The 21,735-nt window shown below is 46.4% G+C and overlaps 1 protein-coding gene across 1 annotated transcript; it reads left to right on the top strand.

Annotated features, from left to right (window-relative positions):
- Positions 1 to 712: 712 nt before the first annotated feature.
- On the top strand, positions 713 to 20,201 carry LOC147119695 (targeting protein for Xklp2-like). Its single transcript, XM_085983769.1, has 6 exons — positions 713 to 1,350; positions 3,504 to 3,627; positions 11,503 to 11,642; positions 14,872 to 15,023; positions 18,455 to 18,632; positions 19,494 to 20,201. Exons 1-6 carry the CDS (start codon positions 1,218 to 1,220, stop codon positions 19,544 to 19,546), a joined length of 780 nt encoding a protein of 259 aa, XP_085839895.1. The 5' UTR covers positions 713 to 1,217; the 3' UTR covers positions 19,547 to 20,201.
- Positions 20,202 to 21,735: the final 1,534 nt, after the last annotated feature.

The following is a 21,735-nucleotide window of genomic DNA, read 5'->3' as shown; positions in this document are numbered from 1 at the left end:
AAAATCCCCCCCGAGGACGACGCACTCACCCGCGTCGATGGAGCCCAGAAGAGTGGACACTTCTTCAAAGAAGCGCGCTTGCTGCGCACCGGCCCCAGGGGCGTACACGTTCACTAAATGGAGCGGCACGCCCCCCAGGTGAACAGTGACCTGGAGCATGCGGACCGGCACGAGCTCCTTGACCCCCAAGATCTCCGGCTGAAAATGCGGGGCCAGCAAGATAGCCACCCCGCTGGAAACACTGGAGAGGTGACTCATGCTGACCCCTCCTTGCCACTCCAGGAGCCACGTGGCCTCGTCTCCCGGAACGGTGTGGGTTTCTTGCAGGAAGCACACCGCATACTTCCCGTCCCGAAGGACCGAAAAGTCATTAAATCTGTGGCTAGCTTCCCAACGGGCACTTGTTGCGATGATTGTTGTTTGATAACTGTGGGGGGGGGGGCAACCCAGTCTCACCCTTATTGGTCCATCAAAAAGACCCAATGACTGAGGATCGGTTTCGATTCGCAGCGCCTTTTCCACTCAATCCCATGCGACCTGACAAGATGCTGTCTCTCAATCAGCACGGACACCCATTGGACGAGAAAAATGCTGACGTCACTGGTCACAAGAATTTGATTAAAGCTGAGGTTTGATTGGTCAACGCACGGTTAGAGTCCCGTATAAAGCAGAGCTGTGGGCTGAAGAGAGGTAAACACAGAGGTGAGAGACACACTCAGCGAGGTTTGACCTGATATTCTCTGGAAGTAGTTTCTGGAGTTACAGCAGAGCAAGTTTTAGTGAGCGGGCAATTGTTTCTCTCCCTGCTCTTTGTTTTCCTTCTGTGTTTAGTTGGGAACCAAAAAGTTTCGAGTTGGAACAGTTTCTGTGCTGCTGATGTTTGAGACAGTTGCTGTAATCTCTTATTTAATTATTTATAAGCCGCTGGTTAACCGGCGTGTTTGGTTTTCCAGGTCTTGGGGCGGACTCCTGGTCTCGGCTGCTTGAATCCTTCTGATTTAGGCTAAGCCTCTTTTGTAAGCTACTTGGCCGGGAGTACAGCGCTGCAATCAGAAGAACCTAAATAGGCCACTTGGCCCCTCGAGCCTGCTCCGCCATCATTTCTGAACCTCCTTCACTCTTTCCTCTATTTGCTGCCACATTACCGTGTCTTTATGATATGTTAATGGCCATTCCTAACTGAGCTGATTGTCTCCTTCTGATGCAGATCAGATTAAATGTCATTCAGTGTAAAACTAGCAGATATGGAGAGTGGTGCCAAAATCAATTTACCTTGTATACCTTGGAGATGTGGCGTTCCAAAGGCTGTGATGAGCCCTCTGATTGAACGGGAAGAACTCTGCGATTCCGGTAAGTTGCTTTTTCTTTCTTCTCACTCGGTCTCTGAAATCCAGATGTTTGGGAGATCCCTGGTTTAGCGGCCGAGTCTGGAGAAGGTTCAATCGGTGTCCTGGATGTTTAATGTCTCCTGACTATTGGAATGATCTCTTTTTTCTAATGGTGTTAAGAATCTTAAACTTTCATTCATGTAGCGTCTTTCATGACCTCGATGTCCAAAAGCACCTTGTGCCCAATAAGACATTAAGTGTAGTCACTTAAGTTGTGATGTGAGCGTGGAGATTAATCTCAGTCCAGATCTAATGGCTTGCCCCACATCTTTCCACTGTCTCTAATCTTACTCTGGGTTTTTAGAGAGGAACTAGATGTGAGTAGAATTTTTACCTTGCCAGTTGGGTGTTGGAGGGGCCCTTGCTCTCAAGAGCTGTGACGGGGCACTAGTTCACTTGCTGGGCCTTAACGGTTTGTTAAATTTGGAAAATACTTTGCAAACTTGTGAGAAATATATCAAGGTATTGTAACATTTAATTTGTAATCAAATTGGTCAAAGGAATTAGAAAACAAATTAAACCCGGTCCATCTGCAACTCGGTCATGATGGGCGGAGTTTAATGCCCACTTTACTGATCAACTTGTGTCGAGCTGTGGTTCTGTTGGTACCACCCACACCGGAAGGTTATGGGTTAATTCCCGTTCCAGACACTTGAGCATAAAAAAAAACTAGGCTGAGACTCCAGCGCAGGACTGAGTGCTGCATTGGCTGGAGGGTGAGATGTTGAACCGAGGCCCTGTCTGCTCTCGGAGATTTAAAAGATTCTAACAGTGGTTGAAGCGCAGGGAGTTCTCCCTGATGTCCTGGCCAATATTTATCCTCAATCAGTATCACTAAAGCAGGTTATTTGGGCACTATCATTGTGGGAGCTTGCTGTGTGCAAATTGGCTGCTGCGTTTCCCACACTACGACAGTGACTCCACTTCAAAAGTACTGCTTTGGCTGTAAAGCGCTTTGAGACGTTTGGCGGTCGAAGAGGCGCTATACTGATGCAAGTCTTTATTTCAGAAGAAAATCTGAACTTTGACCAGAACCGATGCTATAGGACAACAGGAAGAGGAGGCGGCAATTTAGCCCCTCGAGCAATATTCTGCCGTTCAATGAGATCATGGCTGATCTGTGACCTAACTCATTCCCTCCTTTGCCCCTAATACCTTTGGTTAACACATCTGAGTTAAATTTAACATTTGAGCTATCAATTGTTTGCGGATGAGTTCCCAAATTCTACCGCCCTGTGTACTGTCATCTCTCCGAATAATGTTTCACTTTTTGCACCGAATCTGGTACTGCCGGTTTAGACACTTTCGATGTGAAGTTTACTTGTCAAACTTTGCCCCGCCTCTGTCTCGGTGACCTACCCGTCCGACCCGGCTAGCCACGTGGGCCACTCGAGTGATCTTTCCAATCCAGGCTCTCGGGAGTCTGGGCTCACAACCCGCCAGGCTGGGTTCAAATTACTGCCGTGAACAGACCGAGTCCCGGATAGTGTTCAAATTCTCACTGGGACCTAACCCACTGCCTGCCGCAGTCTCTCGGCTGGAAGTTCCCGGAGGATTATAACCGGCTGGGTTAGAATGACATGTCGTCATCCTTTGCTGAAGTGGCTTGGGAGAGAATGAAGAACTGTTCTGACTCGGGTTATTGCCTCTCTAACGCTGGGCTGGGATCCCTTTTCAAGGCTTGTGATGCAAGATGTGTCTTTCGTAGAATCCTCTTAAAGCGCAACTTCTGCTTTTGTGACGACAACCTGCGATGCCCCGTGAGCGCCCGCCGTTTAAATCGAATAACGAGTTAGGAATGGATCTGTTTGGTGCTTGTGTATATGCTCCTAAAATCAAGCGAACCCGAGCGAGTGATTTTCAAGGCTTGGGGGCCGAAGATTTACCCCGTTCCTTTATTAACCGCTCACCCTCTGAACACGGAAGGGCTGCGAATTCCTACTCCGGGGAGTGTCTCTTGTGGGATCGAGGGCTCAATTCCAGACTCGGATCCTGGAGTTTGTGAAAATGGCTGTAGACTGGCTTAGAATACCGGCTTGGCCTCAGTATCACAGTTTAAGAGCTCTGACCGCCCCCACCTCCTAAACTCCTGCCTCTCTCCTCCTGTCTCTGCAGAGGGCGAAGCGTCGAGCGCTGGAATCCCCACCCGTCCCCCGAACACGGTAAATTCGCTGGCGGCCAGGAGACGGTCCACCGACGGCCGACTGTCCGCTGCTGAGGGTCCGGCCCAGCCTCTGGGGTAAGTAATGCCGAGTCTCCCTCAACCTCCAGTGGCGGAGTCCTTTAGATTGGCCGTGTCACCATTCAGTCTCCCCGTTGGCCGTGAAGACCAGGCTCAAATGTGAGGAATGAGTTCGGGTTTCCAGGAATTATCCAGCATCTCTGAAGACCCTGCCTGATACGATTCGGCTTGTCTGTGCTCCCTCTCCACCGACCGGTGACTACCGAAGGATTGGTGATTAGCTTCGTTGAATTGGGGTTCGAACTAGTTTCAACATAGATTTTAGGGGGATTGTTGCTGCCAGAAATGTAACACAGCATTAATTTAAAAAGCAGACCCTCCAAGGTAGTAATCTCTGGATTATTCCCAGTGCCACGTCCTAGTGAGCAGAAATGGGAGGTGAATGAATGGCTAGAGACATGGTGCAGGAGGGAGGGCTTCAGATCCCTGGGACATTGGGAGCAGTTCTGTAGCGGGAGGGGCCTGTTCAAGAAGGCCGGCTTGCACCAGAACAAAGCTGGGACCAATACTTCTGGGCAAGTTACTCAATGTTGGGAAGGGTTAAACTAATTTGGCAGTATGGTTGGGCACCAATATGTAGTATTTAGAGTAGAAATAAGATGTACACTACTGAGTTCCAGTTAGAAATACAGAATTGGGTGGGATCATAGAAAATAAAGTCCAAGTTCGATTTGGAGTGCATGTGTGCACAGGTTGGTGAGCTGCAGGCGCAAAAAACCGCGAATATGATGTGGTACTAACGAGAACTGGCTCAATGTGAGGATTGGATGCTTCATATGGTGGTTCCAAAGTCTTCAGGGGAGGGGACCAAGCACGAGGGGGTAGCGGTTTTGATTGAGGGAAATATTCTAAATGTCCTTGAGGATCAAAGGCAGAATCTTTGATTTGTAGTTGAGAAAGTGTGGAGATATTGGGCTACTTGGGGTATTTTATAGGCCATTAAATAGTGAAGGAGATACATGGGCAGATTTTTTCAAAAACTAGAGATGCATGAACGATAGTAGTGATAATGGGAAACATTAACTCCCTCTATGGAATGGGACTGTGATTTTTCAAGGAGGGAATTCGGGTGTGCTCAAGAGAAATTTATTGATCAGTAGGTTTATTAGCCAAAGAGGAAGAGGCATTGCTGGATGTCGTCCTGGAACTAACTCGATCAATTGGTGAATGTAACATTTGGAGAGCATCTCGAATATTTATCATAGTATGGTAAGATTTAGTCTAGTTATGGAGGGCTATTTTCAGTGAATTGATTAGGATCTGGCCCGGGTAAATTGGAGTTGCAAGACTTGATGTCAGACATGACAAACCATGAGGATGAAACCAATCGACTGCAACAAGAGATAGAAAGGCTAGCAGAATAGGCAGGCAAGTGGCAGATGGAATTTAAGTGAGGTGATGCATTTTGGCAGAAGGAACAGGGAGCGGCAATATACACTTAAGGGCGCAAGAGTGCAGGGACAGTGACCTGGGAGTTAATGTGCATAGGTCCCTGAAGGTGGCAGGACATATGAGATCTTGGGCTTAATAGAGGTATTCAGTACAGAAGTGAAGAAGTTATGCTCAACCTTTATAAAGCGCTAGTTAGGCCACAACAGGTGTATTGCATCCAGTTCTGGTCATATTTTAGGAAGGATATGCAAGTATTTGAGAGGAAGGAAGGACAGGCAGGAAGGAAGGAGGTGGAGTGGCTGTTAATAAAGGAAATAATCACTGTAATAGAGAAATGATATTGGGTCAAAAGATCAGGATAATGAAACAGTTTGGGTGGAGGTAAGGAATAATAAGGGGGGAAAAACACTAGTGGGTGTAGTCTATAGGCCTCCGAACAATGGCAACTCTGTTGGATGGAGTATCAATCAGGAAATAGTTGAGGGTTGTAATAAGGGAACATCTATAATTATGGGGGATTTTAACTATCATATTAATTGGACAAATCAAATTGGGCAGGGCTGCCTTGAGGATGAGTTCATTGAGTGTATTAGGGATGGGTTTCTTGAGCAGTATGTAACTGAACCGACCAGGGGGCAAGCAACCTTAGATCTGGTCCTGTGTAACGAGACAGGATTAATTAAAAATGTCCTAGTAAAGGATCCCCTTGGAATGAGTGACCATAACATGGTTGAATTCCATATTCAATTAGAGGGTGAGAAGGTTGGATCTCAAACAAGCGTGCTAAGCTTGAATAAAGGAGATTACGAAGGTATGAGAGCGGAATTGAGTAGAGTGGATTGGGAAAATAGATTAAAGGGTAAGACGATACATGATCAGTAGTGTACATTTAAGGAGTTATTCTACAACTTCCAAAAAATATATATTCCACTGAGAAGAAAAGGGTGTAAAAGAAAAGACAGCCATCCGTGGCTAAGTAAAGAAATTAAGGATAGTATTTGACAAAAAACAAGGGCATATAATGTAGCCAAATCTAGTGGGAGGATTGGGAAAACTTTAAAAGACAGCAAAAAATAACAAAGATTGATTAAGAAAGGGAAGATAGATTATGAAAGTAAATTAGCAAAAAATATAAAAACAGATAGGAAGAGTTTTTATAGTTATATAAAAAGAAAAAGGGTGGCTAAAGTAAATGTTCATCCCTTAGAGGATGAGACCAAGAAATTAATGGTGGGAAATATGGAGATGGCAAAAACACTGAATGAATATTTTGTATCAGTCTTTACAGTTGAATACACTAAATATCCCAACACTGGACAAACAGGGGGGCTAAAGGGGGGGAGGAGCTAAACACGATCAAAATCACTAAGGAAGTGGTACTCGGTAAAATAATGGGACTCAAGGCGGATAAATCACCTGGACCTGATGGCTTACATCCTAGGGTCTTGAGGGAAGTGGCGGTAGGGATTGTGGATGCATTGGTAATTTTCCAAAACTCCTTGGACTCGGCAAAGGTCCCGGCGACTGGAAAACTGTAAATGTAACACCCTTATTTAAAAAGGGCAGTAGACAGAAGGCTGGAAACTATAGACCGGTTAGCCTAGCATCTGTGGTAGGTAAAATTTTGCAGTCCATTATTAAGGAGACAGTAACAGGACATTTGGATAATTTAATAGGACAAAGTCAGCATGGTTTTATGAAGGGGCAGTCATGTTTGACAAATTTGCTGGACTTTGAGGAAGTAACGTATAGGGTGGATAAAGGGCAACCAGTGGACATAGTGTATTTAGACTTCCAAAAGGCATTTGACAAGGTGCCACACAAGATTATTGCTTAAGATAAAAAATCACGGGATTGGGGGTAATATTCTGGCATGGATAGAGGATTGGCTATCTAACAGAAGGCAGAGAGTTGGGATAAATGGTTCATTCTCAGACAGGCAATCAGTAACTAGTGGTGTTCCACAGGGGTCAGTGCTGGGTCCCCAACTCTTTACAATCTATTAACGATTTGGAGGAGGGGACGATTTGGAGGAGGGGACCGAGTGTAACAACAAAGTTTGCAGATGATACTAAGATGGGAGGGAAAGTAGTGAGTGAGGAGGACACAAAAAACCTGCAAGGGGACATCGACAAGCTAAGTGGGCAGAGATTTGGCAGATGGAATACAATACTGGAAAGAGTGAGGTTATGCACTTTGGCAGGAAAAATCGTATAGCAAGTTATTATCTTAATGGCAAGAAACTGGAAAGTACTGAAGTACAAAGGGATCTGGGGGTCCTAGTGCAGGAAAGATTAGTATGCAGGTGCAGCAAGTGATTAAGGTGGCCAATGGAATGTTGGCTTTCATTGCTAGGGGGATAGAATATAAAAATAGGGAGGTATTGCTTGAGTTGTACAAGGTATTGGTGAGACTGCACCTGGAATACTGCGTACAGTTTTGGTGTCCATACTTAAAGGACATTCTTGCTCTCGAGTCAGTACAAAGAAGGTTCACTCGGTTAATCCCGGGGATGGACATATGAGGAGAGGTTGAGTAGATTGGGACTCTACTCATTGGAGTTCAGAAGAATGAGGCGATCTTATTGAAACATATAAGATTGTGAAGGGGTTGGATCGGGTGGATGCAAGGAAGATGTTCCCGATGATGGGTGAAACTAGAACTAGGGGGCATAGTCTTAGAATAAGGGGCTGCCCTTTCAAAACAGAGATGAGGAGGACTACTTCACTCAGAGGGTGGTAGGTCCATGGAATATGCTGCCCCAAAAAGCTGTAGAAGCTACATCATTACATAAATTAAAAACAGACAGTTTCCCAGAAGTAAAGAGAATTAAGGGTTATGGGGAGCAGGCAGGAATTTGGACATGAGTCTAGGTTCGGATCGGTCATGGCCCTGTGGGTAGTGGAGCAGGCCCAGGGGCCATGTAGCCTGATCCTGCTCCTATTTCGTGTCTCATTCTGTTCGATTCAGTAGATGGTTCTGTGATAGTGGATTGGTGGTTAGGATCAGATCAGCCATGATCTTATTGAATGGCGGAGCAGGCTCGTGGGGCTGATTGGCCTACTCCTGCTCCTATTTCTTATGTTATGTACGGACGAGATTTACCAGAATGGTTCCAGGGATGAGTAATTGCAGTTACGTGGATAGCGAAGCTGGAGCGGTTCTCCTTGGAGCCGAGGAGGCTAATCGGCTGTTTAATAGTGTTTAAAATCAAAGGGTTTAGAAAACTTCTTACAATGGCTGAAGGGTAGCTCACGAGGGCACAGATTTAAGGTGATTGGCAAAAGAACCAAAGGCGACATGAGAAACTTTACGAGTGGTTAGTCTTTGGAATGCACTGCCTGCTGGGATGGTGGATGCCGACTGAACAGTAGCCTTAAGGGAACTGGATAAATGCTTGCAGGGGATAAAAGTGCATGGATTGCACGCCGAAAGAACAGGCGCAGGCGCAGACTCTCACTACTCTCTGGATATCGTGACTGTCGGCCTTGCTCTGGCGGCTCCTCACTTCACAGTTCACTGGCTGCAAGTGCAAGTGGAACAGTCAGCTCGAATGCTGTTTGAAGACTCGCCTTGTTAATTCAGCCTGGTTACATCCCGGGAGCCAGGGCTGCGGTTCATTGAGCCTCTTTAAACTGTGGCCAGAAATCGGCTGGCTTCTTCCACCTGCCCAATTTGGTCTCCTTTTGAGAACTGGCTGGTCTTGGTCGTAATTTCTCCCACCGCCAGTTGCTCATATCTAGACTTCACCAGTAATTTGTCCGGTAAATTTAAGCTCGAGTTCCTTTCCAGAACAGTGGCCGATTCACCAGGTAGTTAACTCCCACAGTCAGGACTAACTGAATGTGGTATTAATAACCAACAGGTTTCACTTGGTTCCATATAACGCTTCCTTATTTCAGCCTGAAGATGGTCTCCCTCTGATAAAGATAATTGGATGTTAAATGAATCGCCTTCTCTTCCGGCAGGCTTGCTGCAGCCCAACAATCGGGAGGTGCTCGAGGTCACGTGGTGATCCCCGGAGACCCAAGCTGACTCTGCCTCGAACTCCCACAGTTCTCAATTAAGTTGCAAACACGTCGGTCCGAACTGGGCTTGTTCCTTCAGTGTCCAGCTTCCCCAATGACTTGACTTTTTAGGGCGGTGCCTTTTAACCGAGAATCCGAATCAGTGGGATAAATGCATAGCTCCTGTTGCAACTGTTCTTTCTCACGGTCGCGGGTCTGATGGGGGCCAGGGAAAGATTGCCTTGTATCCCTTGCTAATAGTTGGGCTAGAGCCCTGCATACAGCTTTGGGGTCGCCATTAAAGGAAATGTGATTGCACTAAAAGTACAAGGGGATTTACCAGGATGTTGACAGGACTGGAGAACTTTAGCAATGAGGAATGATTGGATGGGCTGGGGTGGTTTTAATTGAGGTGAATAAACTGGGGTCTAGATAGTGGATAGGACGGACCTATTTTAGTTGGAGGTCAATAACTAGAACAGATTGAAAGTCGTCTTTAGAGGTGTTTAGAAATGTTCACCGAGGGTGGTGGGGTGGGGGTCTGGAACTCGCTGCCTGAGAGGGTGGTAGAGGCAGAGACCCTCATCGCATTACATAGTACTTGGATATGCACAAAGTGTAGTAACCTGTAACGATACGAACCAAAAGATGGAAAGTGGGATTAGACTAGATGGCTATTTCGACATTACATGATGGGACGAATGGTATCCTTCTGTACCGTAAACTTCCGATTGTGATTTCCATCAATCCCGATTCACCACATTGAGCCTCCATCTGCTGTTGTCACCCGTGCTAACTGCTTTCCTGTCAAATCAAACCTCGAGTTTCGGATTCATCAGGATTAGTTAAGTGAAGTCATGCCGTCCAAATGTCAGTGTCCGGATATTGCCTTTTGAGACCTGTGAATTCTAAATTCACGCTGCTTCTTGCAGTGATTCCCTGGGTTAAACGCACCACTTAATAATTAAAACCGATCGAAGCTTAATTCCTTAGTCTGGACCTGATTTCTACCGCTTCAGCGGAGTGTTGGACCATCAGGTGTCCCCACTATCCATTTAGAATAAGAGGTGGGGATGGGGAATGTCTCCAGTGTCGTGTCACCTCTGGTCTTGTAAATCTGATTCTGAGGCGTTGGCTCCCTGTCTGTTGTCCGTGCGTGAGGCTCCAACCCGCGCAGTTCAATTATCTAACCAGGAACTAGCGACCCTCCAGTGACTCTGGGGCCGAGGGGAAGTAGGACTGGGAATAGAAGTGACCATTGCAGACCTGGTGATTTTTGAAGTTCAGAGCCAGATTAGCTATCGCAGCCCCGCTAATGGGTGACCTGTGCTAAGGAAGTCTACAGGACTCCGAGCTGGTCTCGCTCACCCCGAAGGTTTGAGCCTTCACTCGATGCTGGAGGACATTTTCCATCCGAATAACCCTGAACTTCAACAGCCCGAGACCTGGCTAGAGGATGATCACCAGCTGACTCGTGACTTGAAGTGAAGCCCCCTATAGTTCACGTCCTGGCACCTGTTCCAATTCCTGCTCACCTTGTAAATTACTGGGGTTGGGGTGCAAATTGAACCTGGTTTTCTTAGGAATTAGCCACTTTTGTGGGAGTGAGGCAGGGAGGAGACAGCTGCTGCTCAGTTGGGAGCACCCTCGCCTGAGTGAGAAGGTTGTGCTTTCAAGTCTCACTGCAAAAACCTGTACAATAATCTAGGCTGACACTCCAGTGCAGTACTGAGGGAGTGCTGCACTGTTGCTGGTGCTCACCTTTCAGATGAGACATTAAACCCAGGCCCTGTCTGTTCTCAGATGGACGTAAAATCTCCCATGGCACTAAAACAGCAGGAGTTATCCGTGGTGTGCTGGCCAATATTCCATCAATCAACGTCAGTGAAACAGATATCTAAAAATACTGCAGATGCTGGAAATCTGAAATAAAAACCATGTTGGAGGTCAGGTAGCATCTGAGAAACAGATTTAACGTTTCATGTCGATGACCTTCTGTCAGTACTGGAAAAAAGCAGGAAATGGAACAGATTTTTAAGCAACTGCAGGGGCTGGGAAAGTGGGGAGGGGATGAAAGATCAAAGGGGAAGGTCTGTGATGGGATACAAGGCAGGAGAGGTTCAGATAGTCAAGGCAAAAGGAGGTGGTAATGGGACAAGTTAAACAAAGTATCAGATTAAACATTATCTAGTCTATTTGTGGGAGCTTGTGTTCAGATTGTCTGGCACGTTTCCTACATTACGACAGTGACTACACTTCAAGTTCTAAAGCATTTTGGGTCGTGAGCTATATAAAACAGGTCTTCAAAGAGAAAGAAAGCAAGTTTATTTTGAGAGCTTGAATTGTTGGTGCGAATCAAGTTCATGAAGAATAGACTGTCTAATTTGTAGTGTTGGCCAGACTGCGTGAACTAACTGCCAAATCCGCTTTTCTGGGTGAACTAACCACATCTGTGCTTCCCTTAACCCCCTAGGCGGTCCAGGAGCCATGTATACTGGAGGCCAATGAGCTCGGAGGAGCGGGAAATGTCGACAATCACTCGATTACAAAGGGAGACGGCAGAGCACAGGCGGCTCAACGAAGCAATGATTCATCTCGCGATTGCTGGCACAAGTAAACTGGTTGACTGCGCGTGGCTGATTTAGAAGAGATTCCAGGTGTACCTTTTGTAGGAGGTGTCTTTTGCCAGTGTTGGAGAGATGAAATGCAAGGTTCATTAATGCTATTTCGTGAGGATGGCTTTAGATAGTCCACAGGCTATTTGTAACCCACTGAACTATGGGGAGAAAGTTGGTGTGTATTGGTGCGTAGGTTATATTGCCTTCTAAGTAATTCAGATTCTGTTTCTACAACTGGAGCTCTACCTGCGATCATCTACAGAGTTGAGTTCAATTTGATTCCCAACATTGTCCATTCTAAAAGCTCACTTTTCATGATTGCCACTGTCAGCAGTTTCATCTGAAAGTCTGTTCTGCAAGGGAAAGAAACCCGGACCATTAGCCAATTCCATCAGTTATTGATCAGAGGCTGATGGTCAGTATTTAACACAGCGGCAGAGGCTAATAATTGGGTCCGTTTGAAGATCGGCTTCTTTAATCTAAGTTTGGAGTCACCAGTCGTCTGTATCTGTATTGTCTCTTCCACTCGGAAGTTTCTTCCCAGCAGGATGGCGTGGCACCACATCCCTACTGAGCATCGCGGGGATGGATAGCGCTGAATGCTTTCACTGGCACTGAGTGACTTCAGAGTGGCCTCAATTCCTTCTGGGGCCCTCGATCATTCTTCCTGTGCCGATACATAAGGCAGTAGCCAAACGACACCGCTCCATTTTTGTCTTGGGCTTTTAACTCCAGCTCATCCTTTCAAGTTCAGTTCAGCTGCATCCCTGTTGGGTCGCGTCCAGCGCCACATTCGTTTAGGGTCTTTGTCAGGAATACAGAATATGATTAATCCAGGTCCATCTTCTGGCTGGTGGCATGCAGTACACTTGGACCACCGGATCACGGTAAATCTATTAGGATAAATGATCGTCCACGAGAAAACATTGGGTTGGGGCTCCCACTATCAATGGCCTCCAGGATCTTGCCCAAGTGGTTATGTTTGTGAGATGGTTCTATGCAGGAGCGGGCACATCACTGAGCCTGATCATTGCCATATTCCAATGTAGAGCTGCTGACCTGTCGAGTGGTGTCGCTCGTGTTTCCCTCTTCTGAGATGGATGATGGCCAGTGAATTGCTGTCGTTGATGCTCTGCCAGAGTCCAGCAACTCTGCCCCAAGGCGTGAGACTGTCCTGGGCCTTAATCAGCACCGCAATAGGTGGCCCGTTTCTCAAGTTCTGGGAGAACTTGAATATTGACCTTGTGCCCTTCTGAGCTGCGTCACTTCAAACGCCCTCCTGTTAATTCTGAAATGGTTCCCCTTGCTCTGCTGATGTATCCAGTTTTATAGAATGTTTCTTGCTGTTCGCCTCCACTTGCACTACAGCAACCTCTTCAGCTCCTGCTGTGGACTTTCCGTTAATAAGGGTTCAGAAAGTGAAAATCCTGCAACTTTTTAATTTTGGGGGTGACTGGAGAAGTGATATCCCAAGTGGAAAACGGGGAGATCCATGAGACACCCAGATTTCCAATATGCATCGAAGATTCCACATGACAAACTATAGGTTGACTAAAAGGTTCAGAGATTACACTATAGGCTGTGGTGCAAACAGGCTATTCGGCCCAACCAGTCCATGCTGGCATTTTTGCTCCACTCGAGCCTCCCCCTGTCTTTCGTCATCTAACTCTATCTGTAGCCCTCTATTCCCTTCTCCCTTGAGTACATCCATACTATTTGCTTCAACCACTCCGTGGTAGTGAGTTCCACATTCTCAGCACTGTAGAAGTTTCTCTCGAATTCGCTATTTGATTTCTTGGTGACTATCTATCTGATATTGATGGCCTCTAGTTAGTTATGCTCTATCCCCACAAGTGGAAACACTATCTACACTAGCAAACCTTTCATAATTTTAAAGACCTCTTGGGTCACTACTCAGCTGTCTCTTTATCAAGAGAAAGGAGACCCAGCCTGTCCATCCTTTCCTCAAGCCAGCTAGTTATCCATTTTGCTACTTGTCCCCTGACTCTGCATTCTCTGACCTTGTTCTGCATTCTCTGACTTTGTTCATCAGTCTCTTATGTAGTACCTTATTTGAAGGCCTTTTGCAAATCTAGATAATTTACACCTACTACATCACCCTTGTCTGCTCTCCCTGCTGCCTCTTCAAAAAAAATTGAGGTTGAACAAACAAGCTTTCCCTTTTGAAATCAATGACTTTTCCTTTTTTGGCGTTTCTAGATTTTCTGTTCTCTCCTTTAGTAGGTATTGCATTTATATTTCCTACCACCATTTAAGCTGACTGGTCTATAGTTCCCTGGACATGTTCTATCTCAAATATAGGTATATTAGCTAACCACCAGTCCTCTGGCACCACCATTTTTAACGAATTACTAAATATATGTAGTATGAGCCTATCTCTTCCCTAGATTATTTTAAAATGTGCAGATGTAACCCATCTGAACCAGGTTTTTTCTTAGTTTGATTAGTTTATTTAATATCTCAATGCACATCTCTAATTTTGCCTTCCAGCGTCATGTCCACCTGTTCTATCTCCCTGGTAAATATAGAAGCCAAGTAATTATTTATTTTCTGCCATCTCTCTATCGCTGCCTGTGGTATTATCCTGTCCATCTTAGTGGCCCTATTCCCATTCTGACCTCCCTTTTTTAGCTTGTCTAAAATATTTTACTACGTGTTCCTTGATTTAATTTCATAGTCCCTCTTTGCCTTCCTAAATGTTGACTTCTCTCCTAATCTCGTCGTATTCTCCCTTATGCTCTCCCCTTGCTGTCCACGTAATGTATGCCTCTTTCCTTACCCTCATTTTTCGCTTGTGGCTTTAATCATCCATGATATCTCATTAGTGTTCAGTTTGTTTTTAGCAGAATCTCGAGAATGCGAGCTTGGGTGAAGGATACAGTGGGCACTTGCTAGTCAGGCTGAGGGTCAAAGGTGAGCATCGGGTCTTGTGGGCAGACTGGGGAAGGCCTGATGCCTTTCCCATCTTGAGTTAATCTACAGGAAGACATTGGATTCATCAATTCAATGTAAAAATGGCAAATTTGTAGCTAAACCTGGGACCGGGTAAAGAGGTGGTTGTGTGGGGGGGAAAAACCGGAGGGAATTTGGATGGAGCAGTGTCTGTTACGTACCTATCGGTAGTGTGGAAATAGCAAATGCGTGTTGGGTCTTTAAGCGGACTGAGCTATCCGATGCCGCCTTCAATCTTGTGATCTCCTCAGGTCAGAACATGAGGAATTCCATCCCGCTCACCAGGCCGATCAATATACAGCTCCACACAAACAGGCCAGCCGAAGGTCACCGGGAGTCCGGATCAGACCCAGAGTACAAACTGTCGCACTTCATCAAGGATCTCCGCAAGTACCCGCCCTCGGTGAGTGAACACCGAGAACCACGGTAACATTTCCCCATCCATTTAACGCTGAGAGGAATCCCAAGATACCTTGAGCCGTTTCTCATTAAAAGCCCTGATGCCTACATACAGGAGCAGGCTATTTAGCCCCTCGAACCTGTTCTGCTATGAGATCATGGCTGATCTGTGACCTAACTGCATATACTCGCTTTTGCCCCATATCCCTTAGTAGCTTTGGCTAACGACCTATCCAGCTTAGATTTAAAATTAACAATTGATCCCAGCATTAATTGCCGTTTACAGAAGTTCCAAACTTCTAACACTATTTTATGTCGAAGCGTTTACTAACTTCACCCCTGAAAGGTGTGGTTCCAATAGGCTATGTCCCCTAGTCCTAGACTCCAACCAGGAGTAATAGTTTCTCTCTTTACCTTCAGTTCGCTTTAACTTCGACCAAATCCACTTAACTTTAAATGCCAGCTAATACCACTGCTGTTTGTATAATTTCTCCTCGTAAGTTAACCCTTGGCAGTCAGGTATTCTGGTAAACCTGCACTCCCGCCAAGCCAATATACGTACCCGTACGTACCAGATTTAGGAACAGCTTCTTTCCCAGGGCTGTCATCCTACTGAACTCCACAAATAAACTCTAAAGCCTGCACATCTGCCAATGCACTTTATTATGGTTATGCTTATGTTAATGTATTACAAGCCAAATGTATGTTGAATTTTTAAATGTCTTAATCTAAATGTACACTCTCGGGAACCGCAAGCCTATATTTCGTTGTACTGCACTTGTGCACTAACAATGACAATAAAAGTTGATTTGATATCCTTAAGGTGTGGTGCCCAGAACTGTGCTCAGTTCTCCAGGTGTAGTCGAACCAGGGCTTTGTCTAACAGTAGCATAACTTCTACCTCTTCCCCCTTGGTTAATCCTCGAGATATAAGACCAGCATTCATTAGCTATTTTTGATTTTCTGTAGCTGTCCGTGAAATTTTAACGATCTATGTACATGGCGGGAGGCCTTTTTTTAGACCTCTACTGTTACTAGCTTTTCACCATTTCGAAAGTACTCTGATCTATCCTGCATTCAAAAGTGGATGAACTCACACTTGCTTTGAAATCCATTTGCCACAGTTTTGCCCATGCGCCTTTCTATCCCATTTAGTTAATGAATAGTTGAGGCCCAACACATTCCTGTGGGACACCACTAGTTACATCCTGCCAATTATCCCTACTGTCTCCTGCCACTCATCCAATTTCCTAACCAGGTTAATGATTTGCCTTTAATTCCATGAGCTAACAGTCTTGAGGAATTTATCAAATGCCTTTTGGAATTCCATAGACCCTCGTCCGACTCCACCTCCGTCAGGCATGACCTGCCTTTCACAGATCCATATAGGCTTTCTGATCAGCTGCCACTTTTCAAATGTTTAGTCTCTGCATCCTTGGACTCTAGTAATTTCACAACAGGTGTTAGGCTAACTGCTCTAATTCCTGGTTTCACACTCCTTGAATAGCGAGTATCATGCAGCTTTCCCACTAAAGGAATAGTTGTTGACTCGAGAACCATTTGGAACATCATAGTTGGCGCATCTGGCATGTTCTTATCTGCTCCCTTTAAATCCCTGGGATGGGAGCCATTGGGACACTTAGTGCCATTACTGTTTGCTTTCATTGAGTCCACATTTCGTTGATGTCTGGCATTATTCAACATGGCCACCATTTCCGTATTTTCACTTATCGATTTTCAAGGGGGCGCATGTCACTCTCGACCACCCGCTTTTTCCTAATATAAATGTAAATAATTGATTGGTGCCATACTGTGAGCAGATGAAGCCCATGCTGTAATTGAGTATAAGGAAATGGCAGACTTGCGAAATAATAAGAGGAAACTGTAGAATTAATTGGCTTTAAATCTAAGAATGGTAATGGGGGCTGAAGATTGACAAATCTCTACGACATTAGTGGTAGATTGACTGAGCACTTGGACAACGGAGCCAGCATAGCGTTGTGAAGGGTAATTGATTTGCCTATTTTTCTTGGTCACGTTGTAAATGTATTTAAATGGAAATTAATTTAAAGGAGTTGGTGCATCGTGGTAAGGAAATGAGTCCACAATCCTTGGTAAACAAGAATTGAAATGCAGTAGAGAAGTTCTCGAACAGATTCTCAAATCAAAAGTAGCAACAGCAAGGTCGGTTTAAGAGCGCATACAAACCAAACACTGGGTTTTACTAGAAGCAAAGAATTGAAGAACAGAAGTTCTGGTTAATTTGTATAGGACTTCCTGTACTGTACACGTGATCTCTATTGAAAAATGAGGCACTAGAGAAGGCTCATCGGTGCAATTTCTTGCACCATCAGGAAAGACTAACTGGCTGGGACTGAGGTGACCTGATGGAAGTCTCCAGTTATTCGGGGCTTTGGGGGAAACAACTAGACAGATGTGTCTGCTTGCAGAGAACCCAAAACTAGATCATAAGATCGTCCCTAAGATTTCAAGAACTACTTGATAGAATGTGGAACTGGATACCACGAGGGTAGTTGAGGCAAATAGTATAGATGCATTTAAGGAGCAGCTACATTAACGAGGGAGAAAGGAATACAAGGTTGTACCCATGGAGTTGATGAACTAGGGTTGGAAGGAAGCTCTTGTGGAGCTTACAGCAGTAGGACCGAGCGGCCTGTTCCTGTGTTGGGGATTCTATGTAATTCTACGGATGTTATTTATATGGACTTCAGAAGGCGTTGGTTTACGGTTTCACGAAATAGACTGTTGGCATAAATGAAAGCACATGGAAAAGGAGGCAGCCATTTGACATTGGTTAGCAGGCAGGAGACAGTAGGGCTACTGGACATGTACTCCAATTGGCAGGTTGTGACTGGCGGTTCCCCTAGGGAATCCGTACTAGGGCGTCAGCTTTTTCAATGAGTTGGATGAAGGAATAGAGATCCGTATATCCAAGTTTGATGACGAGAGCAATTTAATGGTGCAGTTAGTAGTGTAGGTGGGAGCAGCAATTTTCAAAAGGCCGCTGATCGAGCAAAACTGTGGCCAGCTGGAGTTTAATGTAGGGAAGTGAGGTCATCCACTTTAGACCCTGAGGAACTTGGATCCGAGTATTTTTATAAATGGTCAGCTAGGAACTGAAGGAGTAGAGATTGAGGCACATGAGCAGATCATTAAACTAGTGGACAGGTACAAAATAACTTTACAAGGCTATGGGATGTTGGGCTTCCTCGAGTGAAGGCCATCAGTGGAAGTACTTGGTTGTACAGAGCTCTGTTTGGACCACCTCTGGAGAACTTGGTTCAGTTCTGGGCAACGCGCCTCGGGAAGGATGTATTGGGCTTGGAGAAGGTGCAAGACATTGTATGCATTGATATCAATCCTGGGATTGGCAGAGTAGATTGAGATTCTGCACTAACGCTACTGTCATTCCAGACACACACAACCAGAGGATGCACCGTGCCAAGACCGTTCAACTTGTCTTGCCCCAGGAAAAGGGAGTGCAACGATGCGGCTCTCGGGCAGTATATCTCGATGGCAGAGTACATTGACGTGTTTGAACATCGCACACAAGCGAGAGGCGATAAGCGGGCCAGGCGCCAGGAGACACCAGGTACTATAGTCGGCTCTTCTCCCGACCATTCTCGGAGGCCCTCTCTCTTCGCCGGCGCCGCCGCCACACTGCCTTCTCCGCGCTCTCTGCCCATAGTCTTCAATTCAGAAACCTTGAAATGAGAACCGATTTAAACGTTGATTCTTCCCGCCCCCCCCCCCCCCCCCCCAAACATTGTCCTGTTCGAGCATCTCTGGACACGCCCAGCTCTTACTGCCCGACCCGAACAACGCGGTGCCCGAGCTAGTATCGGAATCTGCCGCTCTGACCAGGGCCTCCGGCGGGGCTGTGCCTGTTGAGAAATGGCTTGAGGCCCAATTCTCTAATATTTTTAGAGCCGGGAGAGGCCTCGCCAACGCCGGGCTGGATATGAATCTGACCCCAGAGGTAAACTGACAGCGTCTGAGCTGTGAGACTCTGCCAACTAATGGCTCCCGGCTCTGGACATTGAGACCCAGGAATCGTCCGTTTGTTTCCCAACAGGACCCTGGGGATTGGAGTCTCGTTCCCTGACGGGTTATTGGAGGGAGGTCGGGGATGAACGGGCCCGCACTCTTTCTCATCGTCAATCTGCTCTAATTGTGCTATTAACGTACAAAGAACTGGGTAAAGGGAAGCTTGTTTAAACTGGACTGAAATAACTGGGTGGGCGTGGGTAACCATCAAACCCTGGATTTATATCCCTTCTCCCAGCGGGTTGCGACATGAACGGGAAGATCTCGGGTCCTGCTGAGTGACTCGGTCTATCGCGGGCTGTCCGGGACACAAACTATTAGAGCGGGGCCGGGGTGAGTCCAGCTAGTCAGAAGTCACTGTCTTGAGACTGAATTCCGCGTTTCTCTTTCCCTCTGCACTTTACAGATGAACAAGGCGGGTTGAGGCTAAAGGGAGACTGTGAAAACCGGGATCAGTGAGCAGTCGAGCCGGAATTTCCTGATCAGTGTGTCCATTTGTCGTTGCTCAGTCCGGTCTTATCCAAGGGCCTCCTTTGTGAAAACTCTTCCATGTTTATGTTTTACTACTGCCGCCGGTATAATCCTCATCATTCGGTCAGTGAATGATTCCGGTCCGGTTTAGTGTCTCGTCAAAACCCAACCAGGCAGCGGAACTGTTTTCTAAGCTGAAATTTTGAAAACGGGCCAGCGCCCGAGAGGTAACATTTTAAGACCGGGGTTTATTTCACTGCTCCAAGGTCACGCGGGGTCTCAGCGGGTCAGTGAAATTTTATTCATTCTTCAGACCGATCCGCCCTCCGCTGGCGCTCACCCGGCCGATTCGATCAGTCGCTGACCTTATTGGATCAGAAATGTTTAACTTTGTTTGAATAGTGATGCACGAGTCTCTAATCTCCAAGATTTGCTCTTCCTGACCCCCCAGAGGGGAATCTTCCCCAATCCAAATCTCCTTTCCCTGTATCTGGTTTCGAAGATGCTGATGGCCGTTACTGCGGGACTGTGGTCCCAGGGGAGCCGGGCAGTAAGTGGCCAGGGATTGTCAAACTCGGTACATGTATGGATGTGGTTTTAATGTTTAATGCTTGTCTGTACTTAATAAAGACCTTCCACGTAAGGTTCTGGTCTCCGGTGTTTGGATCTTGAACAGCCGAGCTTATTCCGGGTGAAGTGAAATTCGGTGTCGCAGGAATAGCAAATGAGACTGGGCCGGAGCTGGTTAAAGTCCAGGTTAGATCGTGTTGTATTGCGAATATCCTGTGGTGCATTAACAGATTTCGGAATGTCCAGTTTTGGAATAATGTGATTTTTTTTTTTTTTCCTCCCTCTGTCCCTCTTTCCTGCGGACCTTGCCTCATTAGGCCGCTCCTCCTGTTCACGGACTCGCCCCGCTGGCAATGGAGGCCCAGCCGATTCACCGGGTTTAATGGGCTAACTCAGGACTCGGGTCCCCAGTCCCAGCACGGTCAGTGTTCCATATTCAATCAGTCTGAACCGCTGCTGCCACCTGCCTTTAACCTTTAATAACAAAGCATTACCTCGAGTGCTTGACCTCTCCCCGCCCCCCGCTCCTTCTTATCGACATGTTGCAGGATTTCACAGGGCTGGCAGCGTACGTATGGAGTCATAAGCGCCCCACAAGTTCCAGCTTTCCACATGCAATGGTGCCCATCTGCTAGAAATTCACTTCTGCTGGCACAGGGTTGGGCATTTATTGAGGTGTATAAAATTGAGGGGCCTAAAAGTGGATAGAAGAAGGGTCAAAAACCAGGGGAGACAGATTTAAAGTAATTGGAGGAAGGTGTAGAGGGGATTTGAGGGGAAATGTCTTCGCCCAGAGGGTCGTGGGGGTCTGGAACTCACTGCCTGAAAGGGCGGTAGAGGCAGGAACCCTAGCCACATTTAATAAGTACTTGGATGTGCACTTGGGATGCTGGAACCTGCAGGGCTACGGACCAAGAGCTGGGAAGTGGGATTAGGCTGGATAGCTTTGTTGGCCGGCACGGACACGATGGGCTGAAATGGCCTCCTTCCGTGCTGTAACTTTCTGATTCGCCCAACAACTGCCCAGCCCATACCCACCAAACTCTTGCGCCTTCTTGCAACTGCATAAGGCTTTAAATAATTGTTAAATACAAATTTTATAACTATTTACATTGGCTTACATTTAAAATTAGGTCAATTTTTTTTCCTGGTTAAAGTTTTTTTTGTTTACATGGTAATAAATTTTGAACCTGATTTACTTTTACTTCAGTGTTTAATTATTTTTGAGGATTTCTATTCTGCTTGTGGAGGGTTTCCTACGTAAATGGAATCCCATGAGCACAATGGGAATCCCCCTTTGTCATTGGTTGGCCTGGCCCAGGTGATCCCAGAGACGCTTGCGAACCTCCTGCGCCCCCTGGTGTGCGTGGGCCTTTATGCAGGTGGACCCCTGCCGGCCCAGCACCGCCAGATGTGCCGGTATCGCATTTACCCTGACGATACGCAGTAGTACCCCTCGAACCTTCCTGACTGAGCTGTCACGCTGCTTGTCTGACATCAAGCATATGCTCAAACATTTTTCCTGTAATACTGGCCAGACTGAATCCCCAATCTGCGGTTGCCAACTCACTCCATCACTCCCCCTGACGGCTTTGAATGAGGCGGAA

The sequence above is a fragment of the Somniosus microcephalus genome, chromosome 4 (genome assembly GCF_052327205.1).
Source record: "Somniosus microcephalus isolate GS21.2 chromosome 4, FLI_Smic_1.0, whole genome shotgun sequence".
NCBI lineage: Eukaryota > Metazoa > Chordata > Chondrichthyes > Squaliformes > Somniosidae > Somniosus > Somniosus microcephalus.
This window is presented reverse-complemented; position numbering and strand designations above follow the sequence as displayed.